The 22,212-nt window shown below is 44.1% G+C and overlaps 1 protein-coding gene across 10 annotated transcripts in view; it reads right to left on the bottom strand.

The window, feature by feature from the left end:
- The window catches only part of Scn8a (sodium voltage-gated channel alpha subunit 8), a 162,978-nt gene that overhangs the window by 37,813 nt on the left and 102,953 nt on the right, over positions 1-22,212 (bottom strand). For 8 of the 10 annotated variants that reach the window (XM_027396611.2, XM_035440883.1, XM_035440886.1 and 5 more), the window contains 4 exons: positions 19,723-20,109; positions 9,864-9,996; positions 4,252-4,490; positions 89-262 (listed from right to left, as the gene is read on the bottom strand). In XM_027396611.2, the coding sequence (XP_027252412.1) occupies positions 89-262; positions 4,252-4,490; positions 9,864-9,996; positions 19,723-20,109 (933 nt within the window). The remainder of the gene's footprint in view (positions 1-88; positions 263-4,251; positions 4,491-9,863; positions 9,997-19,722; positions 20,110-22,212) is intronic. The other 2 variants (XM_035440884.1, XM_035440885.1) reach the window with 1 other exon arrangement.

Raw genomic sequence — 22,212 nt, 5'->3', positions numbered from 1 at the left:
GGGACAGCTTATGTTAGCTATACCAAACACTTTCTGGCAGTTAGCTGTAAGATTGAAATGCGCAAAGAAACCAAAGAATCTGGAGTACCAATCGGAAAGAACGCAGCACTGACAGCCCCTCCACGTCTGCAAGACCCAGCTCCATCAAACTGAGGGAGACAATAAATCCGTCAAAAATGTTCCAGCCTTCTTGGAAATAATAGTAGGGATCCATGGCTATGAGCTTCAGAAACATTTCTGCCGTGAAAATGCCAGTGAACACCTGAAGGAGAGAGCATCAAAGAGAACATACCTTTATCATCCCTTTCAGTACCACATGCCCAAGAATCAAAAGCCAGCCTGGGCCTCTCTGCTGCTGGACATCAACACCTGGGTAGCTCATGAGCACCCCACACTGATACAGGACCATCTCTTTTCTGTTTGGAGGAAATTTTCAGTGCCAGTGTTTCCATCTCAGTCACCAGAACCACTCAGTTCATATTGTGTAGCACGGGGTTAACAAATAATCTAAGCAGTATAAACAGGATACAAGGCCACCCCCTTTTAAAGGTTGTCAGGCATTTGGTGGCCTAATTTTATGGGGGAGTAATTATAATCAGCAAATATGTATTTACATTTCAAAGTAGCTAGAGAGGACTCTGAAAGTTATTACAAAGAAAGATAAATGTTGGCAGTGACAGATTTGTTAATTGACCTGAACTGATCATTGTACAATGTGTACATGTACTGAAATGTCAGCTGTGTCCTGCAAATAAACACAACTATGTATCCATTAAAAGAAAGTAACACATGCTAAAAACAAACTTCTAGTGTTTAGGTTCACAATATACCCTCTCACTTTTGATTTGCTATTATATCTTAGCAAACCTAGTCATATGCCACAGTTTAAGTGACAAAAGCAATCAGATGTTGTCAAAGTGTATAAAACCAGAAAGAGTTCATAGTCTCCCTACTTTGCCTATAATCACCATTTTTTATGATCTCTTTCTGAGTTTTTTTTTTCCCCCCGAGACAGGATTTCTCTGTAGCTTTGGAACCTGTCCTGGAACTCTGTAGACCAGGCTGGCTTTGAACTCACAGAGTCCTCCTGCCTCTGCCTCCCGAGTGCTGGGATTAAAGGTGTGTGCCACCAACTTCTTTTTGAGTTTTAAAAATACATATATGTTATAATACATAATATCTTGAGCCTAATTTTCCAAGATGTCATGACTCCATTCTGCTGGTGCATGGTCTTCTGATCAATTTTATTGCCTGTTACTGTTCCACTGATGGAACATTTCCCAAGGAATTCCTCAGTGTTGGACACTTTGGTGCTTCCTTCTTACCTTTTTAGTATGGCACCCAATTCATTTGTAGCATACTGTATGCAAGAACTTCTCCCTCATGCCCTGTTTCTTATGTCCTGCTCTTCTGTCTGATGCAAAATGCCTTGTGTTTCCTGGGGCCACCCCTACCCCACAGGCTTTAGGGAAGTCAAATCACAGAAGCCGGGGATATGGAGAATACCTTAGGACAGGTTGCCCACATGATTCTTACTGATTATCATATTTTTACAGAGAACTTTTTTATGTAACAATAGGATTGACACCATAGTAATCCATGGGGAGGGGCTAGCTGTTGGGACAAAGCAGGGCAGCAGTGATCTCTGCATAGATGCTTCCCAGCACTGGAAGAGATGCTCCCCCAGTTAGTTCTCAGGAAGGAATGAGGCAATCAAACAGCATGGCTATCAGAGTCAGGGAGAGGCTTCCTTCCACCATGGAGGACCAGTCCAGTGAGGGCTACTAGAGGTAGAATGAGATCTGCCTGGGATAGCTACACTACACTGGCACCCAGGTCCGAGTAGGATGGGAAGGTATCCGCACTGAACTGAATAGTGAACCAGGGCTGGCAGAGTGACAGCTTAACCAGGGTAAAGAAAGCATCATGGTGAGGAAGACGCATGAGTAGGGGAGAGCTCCCTGCAGCAAAGGACAGTGTATGGTAAGGACAGTGCCCTCCAAGAGAAGTGACCCAATCTGAGAGAATAGGAGGTGAGGATGTGGTCTGGTCTGAGTTGAGTGGAAGTGAGTATGTGGGGGTGTTACACAGATACATGACATGGCATGAGGACTCACAGTCTAAGCAGGATGAAGAGAGCTTCCACTCTAGAGAAAGCCTGTGGTAGGGCGAGAAGTGTGTCTAGGCAGGCTTGAACGGTTCTTCAAAAGGCACACAAAATAAAGGTATGTAGGTGGCCTGCACAGGCTGTCAGAGTCTTGGAAGTGTGAAGGACTTTGCATGGAGAGCAGTAGTCTGGATACTAAAAGGGTGAAGATACTACCTGTGTGTGCTGAAGACACCCAGTGGAGGGTAATGGAACTGAACCTGGGAGGCCACACTGGCTTTCTGATCACATAAGTCTATCATGAGGACTGGTAGCCAGCTTCTTACAGTCAGAGGAGTTTCAAAGGTAGAAAGGGAGAGGTGGGGACAGAAAGAGTGCTGTGGTGTTAGACTAGACTGGAAGTGACAGAGCCCTCTGTGGTTGTCACTGTGTACTGAGTTTTTTCTAAATGGCTTGGCCTCAATAAGCACACTCAGGTGCCTGACTTGGCTTCACAATACTATATTCACTGAACAATCAGATCAGGGCTTCTTGAGAATGTTCTAGTCAATCCTGGCATAGAAAAAAAATGCAAAATTCTCCTGGTACCAGAAAGCAAGGAAGAAACTAGAATATATCAAAAGGACACAGTTAAAGGACTTCCCAATAGCCAAATCAGGGATAGGGTAAGCATCAAAGTAAATGACAGTAACTTTTGAACTATAATACAGTGGATAAGAATGAGAAGCAGCAGTCCATTCTGATATAGAGGGATGAGTCAGGAGCCAAATGAACAGGAAATTAGATAATTTCAAAAAGTTTCCCTTATAAGTGTTTATTAATTACAAATGGAAAAGAGGAACTATACAGAGAGAAGCCTGACACATCACCTCAGCCAAATCATCGAATAAAGGCGGAACAGAAACGAGGAGAGCGATGGAAGCTGTGTTTGGTGGTGGTGATGAACACCAGGCAGCCCAACCCTGATTGTGTGAGCACCAAAGCGCACGGCCCTGTGGGGTCACATAGGTCAGACACAGGCTGAGGGAGTTCTAGAAAACTGTCGTGTAATCTGCAGAGAGCATGTAATCTGCAAAGAGCAAAAGTTAAAAAAAAAAAAAGGAGAAGAGGAAGAGAAGGAGGAGAAGAAAAAGGAGGAGGAGGAGGAGGAAGAGAAGGAAGAAGAGGAAGAAAGGTGAAAGCCTGCTCTGGGCAAAAGTGATATTTTTTAGGATGGGAACTAAAAAATGGTATTAAAATAACAGTGTGTGAGGGCTGAAGGTGAAAATCCCACGTGTGTGGGATTGTGTATGTGAGCTTGTGCAAGAGGAGAACATGAGTGCAGAGAACACTGGGTCGCCGTCATGCTTGAAGGGAAACATGGAGCCGAATGGGGACACGCCCCTGATGCAGCTCCTAAGGAAGGGCAGGGCCCAGGCGACTGGGACTACTTCCAACTCACTCTCTACTCACAGAACTCAACAATTTCTCGACTCTGTACTGGGAAAACAGATAATCTGAAATGATAACTTCTTGATGTTTTGAAGCTTCATATTTTACCTTCTATCTAATATAACTAAATAAATATATGACTAAATATTACAAGACATTTGAGATCAGCTAGTAGCAGAAACTGGATGATGGCCCAGAGGTTGAACTGGCCGGGAAGCTGTTTGGAGTCAAAAGTTGCTCATAAATAACCCCATCTGGAAGGCAAGATCCACAGTGCAAGCAGCGTAGGGCACTCTATGCACCACAACTGCCCCATTTTAGGTGGCCGTTATCTAAGGAACAAGGGAAAGTGGATTTTTTGAGCAATACAGGAATCAACATGAGAAACAGAATTGGGGGAGGGTGGCAAAACATTCCAGAAATCCTGGGCTCAAGCAGCTAAACCAACCCACTGTCCTTAGTCTCCCACTGTTGTCACTGCAGTTGGTTTCCTGCTAATGGCTCTAAGTGATGGCCCCAAAGCGCTGCAGAAAAGACCCAGCTAAAGGGTTGTAGCCCGGAGTGCTGATGCCATAACATATGGATGAACTCATCTCCAGTTAACCACCATTACTGTCTTGTTAACCGAGTTCCAGCTTTCCCAATCAGGAAAAGAAGGCCCGCAGCAAAACCACAACCAAGTCATCCCATTGGGAGACTCTGCTCCACCTTACCAGATTTCCTACAGCCAAGACATGCTCAAACTGTGGTGTCATAGGATGGTGCTCCATCGCCATAAATAGTGTATTCAGAACAATGCAGATGGTGATGGCCAAGTCTACAAAAGGGTCCATGACGATTAAGTTCACAATCTCCTTCAGTTTTATCCAGTAGGGGTGACACTCCCAGATGAGGAAAGTGTTGGCAAACTTATACCAGCATGGTGGGCATTTTCTCTGAGACTCTTCCAGCTCTGGAGTGAGCAAAGAACAAAGAGAGCTCTCAGTGTGTATGTGCACACACACACACACACACACACACAGATACAGACACAGACACACAGACACACAGACACACACACACACACAGAGTAGTAGTTCTTAACCTATAGGTTGAGACCCCTTTGGAGGGTGTTGAATGACCCTTTCACATGAGTTACCTAAGACCACCAGAGAACAGATATTTACATTACAATTCACAACAGTAGCAAAATTACAGTTATCAAGTATCAATGAAAATAATTTTATGGTTGCTACATTAGGAAGATGAAGAGCTGCTGGTGTAGAGAGGAAATAAGACACACAGGATCTTCTAGTTAGGCAGTTGTCACTGTTGATGCTGTGACTCTATAGAGGGTACTTGCCTGCTGATCCTCAGGTTTCCTTCACAGTAAGAGCAAAGGGCTAGTCTCTTCCCTGTCAGCAACAATCCAGTTATACATAATCTCAATGCACTGGGTATAGGACAGATCATGGTCAGGAGTCTGAGTTCTCTGTTTAGTCGGCTGGAAGATCTAAAGTGATTTGACTGATCTCTAGGCTCAGCTGTGACTTTATAGGTCTGAGCAGGAAGTGAGCTACCAAGCTTATCTGACAAGGTTACATATGTACAGTTAAAGGCTAGAGATGATGCATCTCTAGTGCAGACCTGCAAAGGAAGTCCTTGGTTACATGGAAGGTGCTCTAATCTACAGTGTTGTTACATTTTTATCAGAACAGCCATTAAAAGTATAAACACTGAGGCCAGGAATTCAAATACTAGGCCAGGGTTCAAATACTAGGCCAGACACTTGTTAATAATTGTGGGACCATGATAAAATTAAGCCATCTCTTTAAATCTTGATTAATTAATTTTGGTGAGAATTAAACAAGCTGGGGGCTGGGAGAGATGGCTCAGTCAGTAAAATGCTCACTACACAAGCATGTGCAACCCTAGTGCATGTGTGTAATCCCAGTGCTGGCGGTACAGAGATGGGCAGATCCCTGCAGCTCACTGGCGCCAGCCTAGCCTTCTGATCTCTGGTCTCTATGTGCTTTACACAAATGTGTACCTGCTGCACCTATACTAACACACACACACACAGAATTCAGAACACCCTAGCAGACAGTGAGCACCCTGGACAGTGTATCTGGCAGTAATGCAGAAAAAGGTGTTGCTGGCTGGCTACCACACATACATCTACTGTTTGCAGAGTACAGGCCAGCGCCCCACCTCCAGTGAGGTTGCAGTTCACAGCTGAGAGCCACACAGGGCACACCCTCTCATATTCCCCTGTCATCCTTTTGCTAGTCCATCTCTCTTGCCCTTTCCTTCTCTTCCTGTAGCTTCTCTATCCCCTCCATACTTTTTTCCCTTCCCTTACTTTGTCGTATGCCCTCTCTCTTAAAGAAGAATGCAGTGTTTCAAACACCTCATGTGGCCCATACAGAACGGAGGTAAGCCAGGAATTATGCTGGCTGGAGTGAGAGGAGGAGCTTGAAGCCATCCCAAGAGATGCCCTCCTTCCCAGGTGACTTCCCCAGACACACTGACACATGGACACCCTCCTTCAAGAGGTTGCCCAGGTCCAGGAGACTCTCAGCACTGAAGAGACACTGATTATATGGTCTCCCAGATTATTTAGGAAGCCAAAATTAAAAAGACTGACTGGGCAGCTAAGGCAGAGCACTGCTCAGTTTGCGGCCTCACCAACCCAGGTACAAGGCTTAGGTGACAAAACTCTCCTCAAATTACAGGAGCAGCTGGGATTGCAAAACTCCAAGTTCCTTATCTGGTGAAGACATTCTTCAAGAAGCCTAACAGTGATAAAATAAAAATAAAATTCTCCCTAGATCTGGGTACTCCTGTAAGTGCAGCACTCAGGAGACTAATGTAGGAAGATTGCCACAAATTCAAGGCCAGTCTGGGCTAAATAACAAGTACTGGGCTAGCTAGGGCTACATAATAAGTCCCCAATTTAAAAAATAAAAACCACCAATGATCAAATAAACAAACAAATATAAACAAAATAAAAATTTCCAGTGTTTCCTCAAGTACAGGATGGCTAGTCAACCACTCTGCCTGTCCTGTCCTTTCTCCAGAGAGCTGGCTGTGGCCCAGGGCGATGGCTCTATTTAGGTAGGGTGGGCATCAGACTGGTTCCCTGGTTGCTAAGAAAATGGTTGCCTTGGTTTTCAGATTGAAGGGCCCCAGTGAGAGCCGCGTGGGAGTCTGTGTGGGAAAAGAAGTCTGTGACGAGAATTTGCTTCGGCTTCTTTCTCACTGAACCCCCTCCTTTCCCAAGGTAAATTTAGTTTTCTTCCCCAGAAAAGAAAATGGAAAGGTTCTCTTATTTCCACAAATTCTTATAGTGCATATTTGGAAATTTGGTTCCGTTCTTTTTTTATCTCCTCCCTTCTCCAAATGTCTGCAGCTTGTCGGCTCAACTTGTGGAAGATGGAGCCCTGACTGTTCACATTTGAGAGATGACACAATTGCCACACTTCACATGGCACTAGGTTCCAGAGATCAAGAGGGTTCTCCCCACTCTGAGCCACCCAGAAGATCCCCACAGGGTTACCTGCTCCCTACTCCCTATGTTCACCCCGGGGCTGGGGTGAGCCTTGGGCAATCAGCTCCTCAGAGAGTTCAGTGAGTGTGGGAGATGGAGAAGATCCTTGGCTCAATGGGAAGCTTGCTAGTTTCTTTTTGGTTAGTTACTTGTTTATTCTATTCTGTTTTGAGTCAGGGTCTCATTATGTTGCCTCAAGGGTTCACTGGATCTTTCTGCTTCAGCTTCTCTAGTGACAGAATGACAGATATACAAACTACCTGATGAGCTCAGATAAGGGAGTATGAGGTTTGTGGAATTTGTCCTATGTTGCTTCTGGATATTTTTAGAGGGCCTACCCACATGTCTCAGTACTGGGAATACTGGGAACTGTTTTCACCAAGATGGAGACTTTGATGGACCAACAGGTTTATGGCAGGAGTTTCCCTTAACTCAACAAGTATCATCAGGTTTTGGAAAGGCAGGAAAGAGTTCCCACCGTCTCCACACTTTTAGCTGAACAGAAGAGGTGACAGCGGCATCAACTGGATGGATGTCCAAGAGGCCAGCCCCCCACCCCCACCCCCAGGGAATCACCACTGCCCTACACCACCACTAAGGCTCCACCTGACAAGCTGAGCGAGTATGCAACAGGATGGTGTGGGGAAGGGCAGAGAAATTTTTCTCCTGAAGAAATTTGAGAATTCTCCACTATAGTATCTAAGCCTTTAGCTAGGCAAGAGTCTGTTTCATTGGTTCAGAAGCAATTATTTAAATCTTTGGATTAAAATAACATCTGAGCTTCTCAATTATAAGTCTGGGAAGCAGGAATAATTACTCACTTAATGCTTTTAATGTGGCAGGCAGTAAACACAGCAGGGTCAGTGGTTAAAACCAGTGGCTCTTGTTAATGTCTTCAGCCTCCTTACACCACTCAGTTCCAGATCATCAGCTTCAATCAAAGGAGTCAGGACAAGGTATAGGACAGGAGCAATGTCTGGGTGTTGAGTGGTAGGACAGGAGGATGTCTGGGGGTCAGGTGGCTGCACAGGAGGGGTGTGTGTGGGTCGGTGGTAGGGGCAGTACAGGCTATGGAAACAGTTGAGCCTACCAACAGAGAAGTACTGGAATGGTTACAACTACAGCATTCTCTATCATGAGTTATGCTTCTGTCTTTTTTTTTTTTTATGTGTGGCTAGTGGAAAGTAGAGAATTTGTAAAGCAGAATGGAGAAAGACAAGGTCAGTGCCCCAATGGCTAATATTCAATTAAGGCTTCCAGAAGTGACTGTGCCCAGCACAGGGAAGCCCAGTCTGACCATGTTGTTTGAATCTCCATGCCAGGCCACTGTACTGAGCTCAGGACAGAGCATTCCCTTGTTCCCATGTCCCCGCCAGTAATGAATGTATCTGTTGGAGCTTGTTCCTCTTCCTCCATTGCCATATACATTTGGAAAGAGCCTGTCTTGGTCTCCAAGTGAATAATTAAATTAGCCAAAATTTCCAAGCTAGTGTTTCTTAACTTGGAATTCTTCCAGTCTGCAGTTATTTGCCTGAAACCTCAACACACAAGCCACAAAGCTTGAAGATGTTCCAACGGGAGCTGGGGAAACTAGAATGGACAGTGGTTGTTCGGGTGGCTGAAGGAAGGTTGTTCAGTTTTTAAAATTAGACACACCACTTGACTTGATGCTCTCTTCAGCCCAGTATGGTGTATTTCATCTTTCTCTGGGGGTACCAGTACTCTTACAGGGGTTTCTTATGGGTTCTCTTTCCATGGCACCCCTACTCCAACACACACACACACACACACACACACACACACACACACACACACACGCACACACGCACACACGCACACACACACACGGTGAGCATAAACAACTCAAAAAGTAATTAATACATCCTGTGGCTAGCAGGACACTCCCAAGTGCCACCATCACAGGGACTATGGCTAGTGCTGAGGCAACCTGGCAGTGTGTACTCTGAGAACAGTCACTTGAAGCTAAACAAGCATCAGATGAAGAAAATCAAACAGAACCAATGGGAATCCCATGTGAGGAATCCTAGTTACTGCATTTGCCTCCAAGAGAAGCCTGGGATATATACCAGGACTGTGGAGAGGGTGCTACTTGCTGGAGGTACTGCGGCCTAAAGGAAATTCTCAGCAATTCCATGGCATGCCAAGCACGCATCAGGGAGAAACATGTAGCCTGGAGAAGTCAGCACAGCCACGTCACTGCAGATGGGTTAGGGCTCGAGAGTGGCTGCTCTTTCCCTGTGGCACCAAGTTTTGAGAGTCTCTTGGTTTGGGCTTATCTATTCACATATCCCATACATTTGTGGATATGTGGGGTATCTGGAGAGCGGCAGAATTAAGAACAATCAAATGCACAGCACATGTTCCTTCAGAAACCATCTAATGGGCTGCATGTCACTAGACAGGAGACAAGGAAGGTACGTTGCGGGGCGGGGTCAGCAAGGGGACTCCATCTCTTGGTATGAGCCGCTCTACCCAGTGCTATGAAGTCTCACAGCATCTCTCCATGATGGCTTCACTGGGGCTTCTTGAGATCCTCCAGTCATCCTCTGCTGTTCCTCCATCCTTCCTACCTCTGTGTGATGCTGGTGGCAGATCTTAGGACTTTACTTGATTCTCTGAATGCAGCTTTGGGAAGATAGTTTGTGACCCTGGTTTCTATTTTTGGTGAGCTCTATTCCAAAGGCTCACAGAATTCTGCAAGACTCACATGAAGGGGCAGGGTTTTATTTACCCACACACTACACTCTGCTCGGATGGGCAACACAGGGCACACACCTTCCACTAGTGTGTTTGTGACAACACTCATGATGCTATTGATCCTGTCCTTCCGTCCGTAGGAGGCAAGCTGGTCCATGGAGACTAAGAGAGACCCAGGGCCTTTCTTCTTGATTTCCACCTCAGTTGTTGCCTATAAAAATAAATAAATAAAATAAAGCAGATAGGGTGAGTAAAGTTGAGTAGACATAAGGCTTGGGCCCCACTGGATTGTCAGTCCAGAGTGTGAGCCAGAGCCTTATGATCTGTATTGCCTTTTTAATGTCTTGAAAAATGTTCAGTTAGTTCTTTGAGAACTCCATACATTGTGTTTTGATTAAGTGTACTCCCATTCTCAGCTTCTCCCAGGTCCTCTCATCCCCTTCTCCTCCCATCCAACTTAGTGTCCTCCTCCCTCTACAGCAGCTGCAACTGCCAACCGCCTCCGCCAGGGTGTGGGGGGTGACTTCATGCCCTCCCCCATGTTGGCATTTGGTCTGGCTTGAGCTGCCACAAGTCTTACCCATGAGCCCTTCCAACTATAGTAACAATTGGCCTGGCCAACCACTTTCTGACTGGATCCACTTTAGGACATTGGGAGCTACATAGTGAGACACTGTGTCAAAAAACAAAACAAAACAAAACAAAGCAAAACAAACAAACAAAAAACCCCAAACCAAACCCATTTAATTAAATTACAATGTTTAAATTTCCCAACCAAATAACATACAAATGGCAAATACATCTCTGGGTTGTTATAAAATATATTTGTTTAATGTTTAGCCATGGTGTACTGGGCTGCTGTGGAGTTTATCACCATCACTACCACCACCACCATCACCACTACCACCACCACCACCATCATTTTTAGTGTATATGTGGGTGCTTTGCCTGTGTGTATGTCTCTGTACCATGTGTGTGTGTGACTGGTGTCTGTGGAGGCCAGATCTCCTGGGACTGGAGCTATAGACAGTTGTGAGAAGTCACGTGGGTCTGGGACTCTGGAAAAGCAGTCACCTTTCCAGCCCCTGGATGCTCTTTGTAACTACTTTACATCAGACCAGTCTTAATGGCTGGTTTAAAAACCACCTCTTTAGCAAACATGCTGTTCCCTGTATTATGCCACCTATGTGGACTTTCCTGCTCCTTCCATGTGACTTGGGCAGTCATCATTTCCAGCACACAAAAAGACATGTTTGTATGAGATGAGAGAAGCATGCCAGATCAGTTCCAAAATGATCTGGGTTGTCTCAGAAATAAAACACTTCTGAGGAGCTCTTCAAAAACCCTCTGGACTTACACAGTGCAGTGAAAGACTGCACAGAGGGTAGGTAATTCCTAGCAGATGACAAAATTTATCTCATCAAAGTGTTTACTCACACTGTCCAACTGACCAACACATTTGGTTCACTTGGGTCTTACTTGTTTATGTAGCAGAACTACAGAAGAAATGGAGAGGAGAAAGAACTGTTTTCTTTGGGGATTCCTAATTGTAGTGTTATAAAGACATCTGTACCTGTAAGAATGACTTAAACATCATCTCAGATAGGTACACATTTTTCTGAGAAGCCACTTTTTGCTCCAGTTTCCATTATGATAGAACATTTAATAAATCAGATTAATCTACTACGCCATAAAGTGATGATCATGTAAAAATGAACATACAAAGGCTCTATCTATTAGACGCTTACTTCTGCCACTGGATTGAAGCTAGATTTTTACTGAGTTGACCCTTCAGTCCATCTACAGTGGATATGACAGATGATTTTCAGAATGGTCACCTCTGAAGGACCAGATGATGACTAAGGAATGGGAAATTACATATAATATGGTTTTGGTATTTTACTATTTTTTGCATCTCTATAAAACAAGTTATAACATCTTCAGAACATATTAGTAACAACCTTAAAAGCCAAGGTTAGTGGAGGCAGAGTCTAAAGAGTGAGAGAGCTCACTAGGTCATCATTTAAGGGTCCTTACTAGGAAGCCCTCGTTCTTGCCTCTGCAGTGCTGGAGACTGGACTCAGGCCATGTGTTTTTTACTCTCAATCCTAGCTATTTAAAAAAATCCACATAAACCACAAAAATAATCTTCAATCTTATTAACGATGAACAACTATTATTCCTATCTTCTTAAGGCAAATATAAGGAGACCAGAGAGAGGGCACAGGGACCAGAAACTGGGTTTAACCAAGGAAAGCAAGCTAAACCAGTGCTGTCAGACCAACAGAACAAAGAAGATGCATAAGATCACCCACAGATATGGAGAAATGGCATCCACAATCAAACCCCTCTGCGACACTGCAGTTCAGCAAACCTAAAGGGAACAGGCAGCTTCAGCCTGATCACAGAGACAATAGCACGCCTATCCTTATGGTAACAGAAAAAACATCAAGGAATAAAACTGTCGAAAGATGTGAGATGCTCATGATAAATTATGTAACTTTCCTGAGAGATACTTCAGGAGACTTAAATAAATAAAGGAGTATACCTTTATTTATATAGACAATGATGTCCACTGATACCAAAATTAAGATGCCCCCTCTCCTCAAATTGATTCATCAGTTCAGTGTAATGCCTAGTAAAATTCAAGGTTTTTAAAAAGAAACTGATGTTTCTGAAATTAATAAGGACATGCAAAGACCTAGAATGTTAAAATAACTTTCTGAAGGATATTCGTTACACACCTTTAAATGCATGCAGATTGTTGTTTAAAAGGTTTGTATGGGATGGGAATAAAGAAGGCCTGCAAGCAGTGGTGTAAGCAGAGAAGATTCAGGGAGCAGAGCAGACTAGACATAGACTCACAGTACATAAAACAATGCATTGGACTAAGGCACCAATGCAACAGGAAAGGAAAGCCCTCACAAGTGGTGCTGGAAGACTGGATATCCATCCAGGTTAATCCCTGCTTCACTTCATATACAAAAATTAATTTGAGAAGATCAGAGATGTGAGTATGAAACCAAGAGCCATTAGGCAGTCAGCAGACATTTGCATAACACTGAGGGCAGAGACAGAGTTCCTGAACAAGATGCAGAAAGCAGTATCACAAAATAAAAATTGATGTTGGATTTTGTCATAATGTACCTATATCTAGAGCAACTAAGAAACTATCAACAACTCAATAAAAGTGAGTTAACAGTGGTTAAGAGATCTTAAACAATGCACTAAAGAGGATATATACATCTCCTCAGCTCAACTGCCTCTGTCACTCTGTACTGTCTCAGCCTCACCAGGCTCAAGATGGGCTTCTGAGCCACAGGTAGCTCTTGGACATGGGCTCTGACACCAGATGGGCAGGCTCCTGGACAGGGGCTCTGACTCTGGGCAGGCTCCTGGACCTGGGCTCTGATACCGGGCAGGCTCCTGGACAGGGGCTCTGACTCTGGGCAGGCTCCTGGACCTGGGCTCTGATACCGGGCAGGCTCCTGGACAGGGGCTCTTGCAGAAAGAGCTGCTGCTCCACTTGCACTCAGGGCTGTGTATGCTGCGAGGCGCCTGACTGCTACAGGGAGAGCTGTGCTTCCCTTGTGTACATGTCATGTGTACAAACATGGATCTGCTTTTCATACAGCATTGCCTTATTGGCTACAGTCAATTTTTTATAAACGATGTGACTAATAATAAAAGTTATTGACTTAAAAAGGGAAAAGCAGTTGGGAAGCAGAGGCAGGCAGATTTCTGAGTTCCAGGCCAGCTTGTTCTACATGGAAAGTCCTAGGCCAATATGGACAACACTAAGACCTTATCTCACAACCAAACAAAACAAGCCATGCCCAATGCTAAAAGACAGGGGCTGGCGTAGCTCAGTGGCAGCACCTGTTTATAGTATGAGATCAATCACTAGTACCACAAAGTAAATGAATGAAGCAAATAAATCAAAGATTAACAAAACTGTCTCTAATACAACTTGCTTGGATAAAAGACAGTGTAACTGTTTGAGAGAACTACTTTGTAACTTCTCATAAAGTTAAACACAATTTACCATAAGCCCCAGAATTTCACCACAAAGGTATTTACTAAAAAACAAACAAACAAAAACAAAAACCCTTTCAGTCCTGTGTGATAGTATATATCCTTAACCTCATACTTTAGGCCATGCTGGCCTTGGAATCAAGTAGGAAGTTTTCACTCTCCTTCTGGTTCCCAGTCTTATCCCCAGCTTTGTAAGAGATCACCCACTGTGGCACTCTTTCCTCTCTGCTTCCATCCCAGGGACTAAGCCGATCCCCGCCCCTGCAGCCTTCCTCATCCATCTCTTTAGGATGATGGAGAAATTTTCTCCCTGGAAACGAAGTAGGTGATCTTCCTCCTGTCTTCCAGTGACCATCACCCAGGCTCATGCCCAGCACGTAACAACCACTATCATGGGCCACCTTCCTCTCTTCCTTCACTCCCTGTGGATCCAGATTCCTTTGGCAGACCCAGATTTCCTTCCTCCTGTGGACCCTCTCAGCCCCCGCCTCCCCATCCTTCTAGCCCATCCCCACTCCTGCATATCAGCTCCCCAAACCCAGAAACAAGTTCTACCCAGGACTCCCAGTGGCCATATCCAGCAGGGACTCAGCAGCGCTCCCTTCCAGGCAATCCATGCCCTCCAGTTTACTAAGATCCAGGGAGCATCAGAGACCAACAAAGACCAGACCAAATCAACACTTAGAATTACAATTACCCCAGACGAGGATGCCTAGACACCAGCATAAAAACAGAATCAGTAACAACCAGGACAGTATGTTCCACCAGAGCTCAGCAAACCTACCACTGCAGGCCCTAAGAAATTCCATATAGACAAAGCACAAGATGAGGACTTCAAAATAGTTATTATGAATATGCTCAAGGACCTTAGAGGCTAGGAATAAATCCATGAATGAAATCTATGAACACATATATACAAAGTGGAAAGCAATGCCATTCCCACACATGGAAGTGGAATCCCCAAGGAAAATCCAGATTGTGGTAAAGTTGAAAATAAAAACTTTAGGAACTCAAACAAGAACTTCTGAGGCAAGCCTCACTAACAGAATAAAAGAATGCCTCAGATGCCTCAGTTAAATCTAAAAAAAAAAAAAAAAATCCAGGCACAAAAACATCCAGAAGATCTGCGACACTATGGAAAGACCAAATCTACAAATAATAGGAATAGAGGAAGAAGAAGAAACCTAGGCCAAGGACACAGAAAATACTTTCAACAAAATCACAGAAGAAAACTTCCCTAACCTAAAGAAGAGGTGTATATTAAGGTACTAGAAGCATACAGTATACCAAATAGACTGGAGCAGAAAGACTCCAAAGGAAAAAGATCAGGTAACATATAAAGGTAGCACTATTAGATAACACCTGACTTTTCAGTGGAGATTCTAAAAGCCAGAAGGGCCTGGACAGATGTTCTACATAAGAGACCACAGATGCCATCCCAGATTACTGTATCCAGCAAAACTTTCAATAACAATACATGGGAAAAGATATTCTGCAATAAAGCCAAATTTAAGCAGTATGTAGTCCATAGAAGACACTAGAAGGAAAACTTCAACCTGAAAAGGTTGACCACCCCCAAGAAAACACAAGGAAAAAATAAACTCTGACCAGCAAATCAAAAGAGTGGGGGTAAACCCTAAACCACAACTATTATCATCCAGGCTAACCTTGGCCCTGCCCCTTGGGAACCTGGCAGAATGCCCACCCCTGTATGCATGGCAGTAAACACAGCTCACTAATAACTTTCAACATCAATTCCCCAATATAAAGACACATAATGGATGCAAAAACAGGCCCTATCCTTCTGCTGCATCTAGGAAACACACCTTAACATCAAGGACAGACATCACTTCAGGGTACAAATATGGAAAAAGATATTCCAAGCAAATGAACACAAGAATAAAGCCAGTATGGCCATTTTAATATCTTACAGAATAGACTTTTCACCAAAACTAATCCAAAGAGATAGGGAAGGATGCTATGTACTCATCAAAGGAAAAAAAATCTACCAAGAGGATATTGCAATTCTGAACATTTAGGCACCAAACACAAGGACAGTCAAGAACATAAAACAAACAACAACAAAAAACACTACTACAGCTTAAATCACATATTGACTCCCTACACATTGACAGTAGTTGACTTCAATACTCTAATCTTGCCAATTAACAGGTCATGCAGACAAAAACTAAGCAGAAATGCTGAAGCTAAATGATGTCATAAATCAAATGGACCTACTAACTATTTTCATAACAGTTCACCCAAACACAGAAGAATATACTTTCTTCTCAGCACCCCATGGACCTTTCTTTAAGATTGATCACATACCTGGACATAAAGCAAGCTGTCTCAACAGATACAAGAAAAAAAGAAATACCGCCCCCCCCCCACATCCTATCAGACCACCATGAATTAAAGCTGGATATCAACAACAACAGAAACAACTAAAAGTCTATAAAGTAATTGGAAACTGAACAACTCTCTACCGGATGAAAAGTGGGTCAAGGCAGAAATTAAAAAAGAATTATAAACTTTTTAGAATTGAACGGAAATGAATACACAACATACCCAAACCTATATGATACAATTAAGGCAGTCTAAGCGGCAACTTCACAGCACTGTGTCTACTTAAAAAAAAATCTAAAATATATATACATGTATTAAAGTAATCTAAATGGAACTGCCAAATAACAGAGGAGACAGAGGCCCTCGAATCACCAAATGAAGCTGACAGTACTGGGAATGGGTTGCATTAGCCAAAGGGGCTCCATGGGAAGCCCACACAACCCAGGCTATTGCCAAGGGTATTGGTTGCTCTCTACCATCTGATGGTAAGGTCCTATTGCTGAAGACAACACATAACTTACTGAACACGGAGAAGTTGAGCTGGTGTCTATCTAGAGCCTTACTCCTATGGGCTGGTGTTTATGGTACTGGAAGGTACTCTGCATGCCACCAGAGGAGAAAGGGAAATACTAACCCAGCTACAAACCCTCCAGTCTACAGTAGTGACCTATATGCAAGGTACTCTATTGCAATACTGGCACCAAGCTTATAGGGCTGACCAATCATTATTTGCCTAGATTTTAGGCTAATTTCATGAGATGAAACCCATCCGACACTGCTTAGGGCCAGGGACTTAGGGAAAAACCAAATACTACCATTCTGCTAAAGGAAGGTGGCAATGAAATGAATCTTAACAACATCTGCTACACTCATAGATCAGTGTCTTGCTCAGCCATCATCAGAGAAGCTGCCTCCTATAATAGATGAGTATAAATGCAGAGACCCACTTCTGGACAATATGCAGGGAGTGGAAGACCTTAGAATACTAAGTCCTGAATGGGATGTCTCCATCAATCCCCTCCCCTCAGGGTTCAGGGTACCCTGTAGAACAGGAGCTGGAAAGACTGTAAGAGCCAGAGGGGATGGAGAACACCAAGGAAACAAGGCCTCTAGACACAGCAGGACTGATGCACATATGAACTCACAGAGACTGTGACAGCATGCACAGGGCTCGCATGTGTGAGCCTGATGGGATCCCAGAGGGAAAGTGGACACAAACCTAACCTAGAAGCTATCTCCTATTGATAACTGCTCACAAATGAAGAATTAGTATTCTCCAATAGAGTCTCATTGCATATACAAACCACTCCTTAGGGCAGACCCATGCCCAGAAGTAGATGGCCAACACAACCAAACCTAACCTAGCCGGACTCAACCAAACCTAACCAAACCCAACCAAACCTAACCAAGCACAACCAAACCTAACCAAATCCAATCCAACCTAGCCTAACCAAACCAAACCAAACCAAACCCAGCCAAACCCAACCCAACCAAACACAGCCTAACCCAAACCATCCCAGCCAAACCAAACCTAACCTAATCAAAACAAGCCAAGCCAACTGCCAAGCCTGACCATATCTTAAGCTGAAGCTGAAGACACTTCCTAAACATCTCATCCCTTTTCTTTGGGGGAAATGGCACCTTTACTATTTGACTTAGAACCGTAAACCTTCCAGTACAACAAAATTCAATTTAGCTCTGGGTATTTGAACTTCTGAGCTTTCCCAACTACACCACCACATGACCCATCCTGATTTTCCACTGATGTCAATTCTTGTTGTTTTCCCAGAGAATATAACTATCTAGGAATTGAGTCCAAAATTTACCCTAGATACAGAATTAGTGAAAATCAAATAAAAATGTAACATAAGGGTGATATCTTTGTTTATTTTGGCCACCTCTCTGGGTTGGAGAATTCGAGTCACTGTTCATCATTAGTTCTCATTGTGACTTTAAACAATCAGGTCTCCAGAAGGGCAATAGCCAAGTCAGTGAACAGAAACCATGTTAAAACCAATTGGAAGAAAAGGATTGGGTTTTCAGAGGGTAACACTTCATATATATATATATATATATATATATATATATATATACCTATATATATATATATATATATATATATAGGTCTAGAGGTGTAGCTCATTGGGAGAGCTCTGGCCTCGTATGCAGAAGGCCTGGTTGGATCCCAGCACCAAATTCAACTGCCCTGCCACAGACACAGAAAGGAAGGGGACATTTGTAGCTTGAACAAAGCTAAGTATCCAAGGGACGATGCATTTTCCTTTTAAATATAGGGGAGAGAGACAAAGCAACCTCAAACACATTCAAACTAACTTTTGATTTTTTTTCCATTTTCTTCCACCTAGAGTGAGGAACTGGAGAGGGAACGCAGGGCTGGTGGCAGGCATGCCACAGCACTGTCTCCCACTAAGCTACCTATGCCAGCCCCGCCTTTTGGATGTTTTATCTGTACAGCCAACAACTACCCTAAAGCCCTAATACAGACCACTAAGAAAAATTCCACCCACGATTACCCACTTTCTTTCACACATGCATCATGCTAGTTAAAGGCTGGCTGTCTTCATGCTGTTAGAGATACTGAGTGGTTAGAACAATGGATGACCATGCTGCCTCAGGGGCTCACAACAGCTACAGAGGCGCTGAGACCGCTGAAGAGTTAGAGGTGGGAATGGTTAGGATTACTGAAAACTTTAAAAAAGAGCTTAGAATTTAAAGAAATGCTAAGACATGGCTTTTCCCAAAGAGGGGAATGGTTATTGAGCCCTTAGACAGTTGATTCTCTGAAGCGATTACCTGCTACTCCCCCAGAGCCTGACGACTGACTCCATTTAAATTTATCTTCTGCTTGCCTTACATCTTCCCCCAGGCACCATGTGTTCTTCACCCAAACTCCCACTTTCCTCTTTCCCCATTTCTTCCCATCCCAAGGCTTTCTGAGACTCCGGCTCTAGTTCTCTCTTGGTCTCAACCACTGGTCTGGCTTGCCTGATACAACCTCCACCCCAGCATAATGCATGAACATTCCTCTTTGGAAAAAAAAATCACATCTCATCCTTGTGGAGAGGCAGTCAAAAAAAGTATTAAAAAAAAAAATAGAAACAGTAAGGTCTTTAAATTCCAAGCTGCTTTCCTTGTAGGAAAAAGACGACGGAAGAGAAGCAGTGATTTCAAACCGGCTCAGACTAAGGTCACTGGTAGTGGCAACTGGTCAGTTTCATTCCACCCTACAGTCAATCAAAGCAGGTGTGTATGGGGAGGGGCAGAAGGCAGCCCGATTTACCCAGGTGGAAGGAGAGGTTAAGAGGTAAAACAAAAGGAGCCCGGAAACATGGAAGGCAGGGCAGGAGGAGAGGAGGCAAAGTCTAAAGGAAAGGACTAAGGTAAGATTAAGAGGAGTAGGGGGCAGATGGGAAGATGGAAGAGGCAGGCGAGTTAACCAGAATGGAGGGCAGCCCATGAGGCCGGCCGGGCGGGTAAGAGGGGTTCAGGAGCGGAGGCTGCCATGCCTAGCCTGGTCCATTGTGTACTTCCTTACACTGTCTGTAGCTGCCTTATCTATTTTCACCTCAGGCAGGAGCCGCCCGATGTGGGAGCCGGGCCCGATGAGCGACACCACGCCGTTGCAGTCCACGGTGCTGTTGCGCTTGACGCTGCGCCGCAGGCTGGGGAAGATGCGCGATGAGCGGCTGCACTGGCTGTAGCCGCTGTAGCCGCTGTAGCTGCTCCGGCGCTCGCGGGCCCGGATCGGGATGAAGAGCGAATCGCGCCGGCCCTCGCTCTCCTCCACCGTGCTGTGCTCGTCGTCTGCAAACTCGTTCTCAGAGCCGGGGTCTCGGAACCTCCCAGGGCCCCGGAAGCTGAAGATGCTGCTTTTGCTGTTGTGGCGGGAGAGGAAGGGTGAGCCTGGGATGCTCAGCAACGACTGAGAAGGGGCAAGGGAGAGAGAGAAGAGAGAGAGAGTGAGGCGTGAGACCAGCTAGCAGTCTGATGCTCCCCTGCAGGTCTTTGACCACAACACCTGGGATTCCAGAAGGTTCTGCAGGGTGTAGAAGGTCTATTACCATGCGTCACTTACTCTTAATCACCCCGCTGTCCATGTCTAGTCGCCTAGTTAAATGGACCCTGCACGTAAATCAAATTTTTGTTTCTGTGCTTACTACCAACTCTCACAGAAAATGCTTTTAAACATTGCCCAAGTTGGACTCCACAGCCCACCTAGCAAAAGTCATCAGAGGTGCCAGAACCACCGGCCCTCTCTCCATGGGTACCTGTCTGGGCCTCTGATACCATTAGAAGATGCTGCTGTTGAGTCAGTTGGCACGTGACCTACATCTTCTCCACTTTAAAGTCAACGTCTTTTAAACTCAGAGTTTTAAGTGGTTGTGAGTAATTTATTTCCTAATTTAGTTGATTGTAAATGACATAATTCTCAGCACTCACATCTTCAAGACTCTTTATCAAGTTTTTCATTCCTTTTCATCCTTCAACATTTATTTCCATTGCACATCCCCTCCAAAATTTTATCAGTGATTTTTATGCTTACGTGTGTTTTATTGATTACCACTAACTACTGCTCTGCACCAAAAGAATTATTAATAAGCAGCCTTAAAATTTAAAACTTTCTTCTGTGACCTGAGTCCCTAAGTTATTTTTCAAATTCTCTCATATCGTTTAAATTATAATTTTTATGAATGTAATTGATCACACCACATCCATAGTAAACGTTTGACTAGAAATTAACTTAAGAGCAGTTACTACAGTGCATCTCTCAATGAGATGGCTATTTTCTCAATGTGCTTCACTGTTTGTTGATAGGATTACTTATACGAGTGGAAGGAGACATGGCTCACCCACGCCCATTTCTAATAATCCATTTAAGCATCGGGAAGCTTTACTCATGCAAATATAATCTTGGAAGGAATTGTGTTATAATGTCATTCAAATCTTTGAACTCCTTCCAAGTTATATGCCAAAAACCACATGGCAAACCACCAGTCAAAGGTATTAGAAGGAGCTGTCAGCCACAGATTCACTCCGCTTTTCACCTTGTTGAGAGTAGAGAACTTGCTGGTGGATGTGCCACCCAGCTGGAAACAGTCCCTTCCCCGACTGCTGAGGTTATAGGGAAGGGACTGCTATTAACAAGTCTCAGGGCACCCTGAGCTACTCTTTCACTTTAAGGCAGCTAACACAACAGAAAAGGGAACACTCAAAACCATGTTTTATTTTCATCACTGTTGGCATTTTAAAATAAGATGATTTTATCACAGTCTTTGCTTTAAACACATTGCTTTAAACACATTGTATCGGTCTTAAGGCTGTAGACTTAGGCCCTGGTTTATCAGAGTCTGCAGCATGCTCTAACAGTGTTCACAATGTTAAAAAAGTGGCCAAATTAGAGTTGCCATCATGTGAAAAAGTATGACCTCATTTTTTATTTTTAATATATGTGTCCTCATCACAGAACCTCTGTGATTACTTACAACAGACACATGTAAGGAAGAGATGGATTCAGAGAGTCTCACAGAGGAGTTAAGTTCCTGTGTCAAAGAATATTTTGTAGGCACTGATACTTTCAATTGTCCTTTTAGCGACATGCTTAAGGAAATGAGCCATACAGGTGACCTGGGATGACTGAGAAGAGGAAGACACTGAAAAGGGAGGACACAGACACACACAGACACACACAGACACACACACACACACACACACAGACACACACAGAGAGAGAGAGACACACACACACACACAAACACACACACACACACACACACACACACACACACACACACACACAGACACAGACACACATACACACGGGGACAAACACTGGAGCTTTGGGACACAGGGCTTGACCTCAGGCACAACTCTACACAGGTTAAAGGTTAGAGGGTCTGGTTCCTGAAAACTGATTGCAAAGTATTCAAGAGCTCCAAGGGAGACAAAGGCCCAGTGTGAGAGCCACTCTGTAGGGGAAAGTGGCTTGCTAACAGTCTGACCCAAGACAGTCCTCACTGTTTCTCTG

The sequence above is a fragment of the Cricetulus griseus genome, chromosome 2 (assembly GCF_003668045.3).
Source record: "Cricetulus griseus strain 17A/GY chromosome 2, alternate assembly CriGri-PICRH-1.0, whole genome shotgun sequence".
Taxonomy (NCBI): domain Eukaryota; kingdom Metazoa; phylum Chordata; class Mammalia; order Rodentia; family Cricetidae; genus Cricetulus; species Cricetulus griseus.
This window is presented reverse-complemented; position numbering and strand designations above follow the sequence as displayed.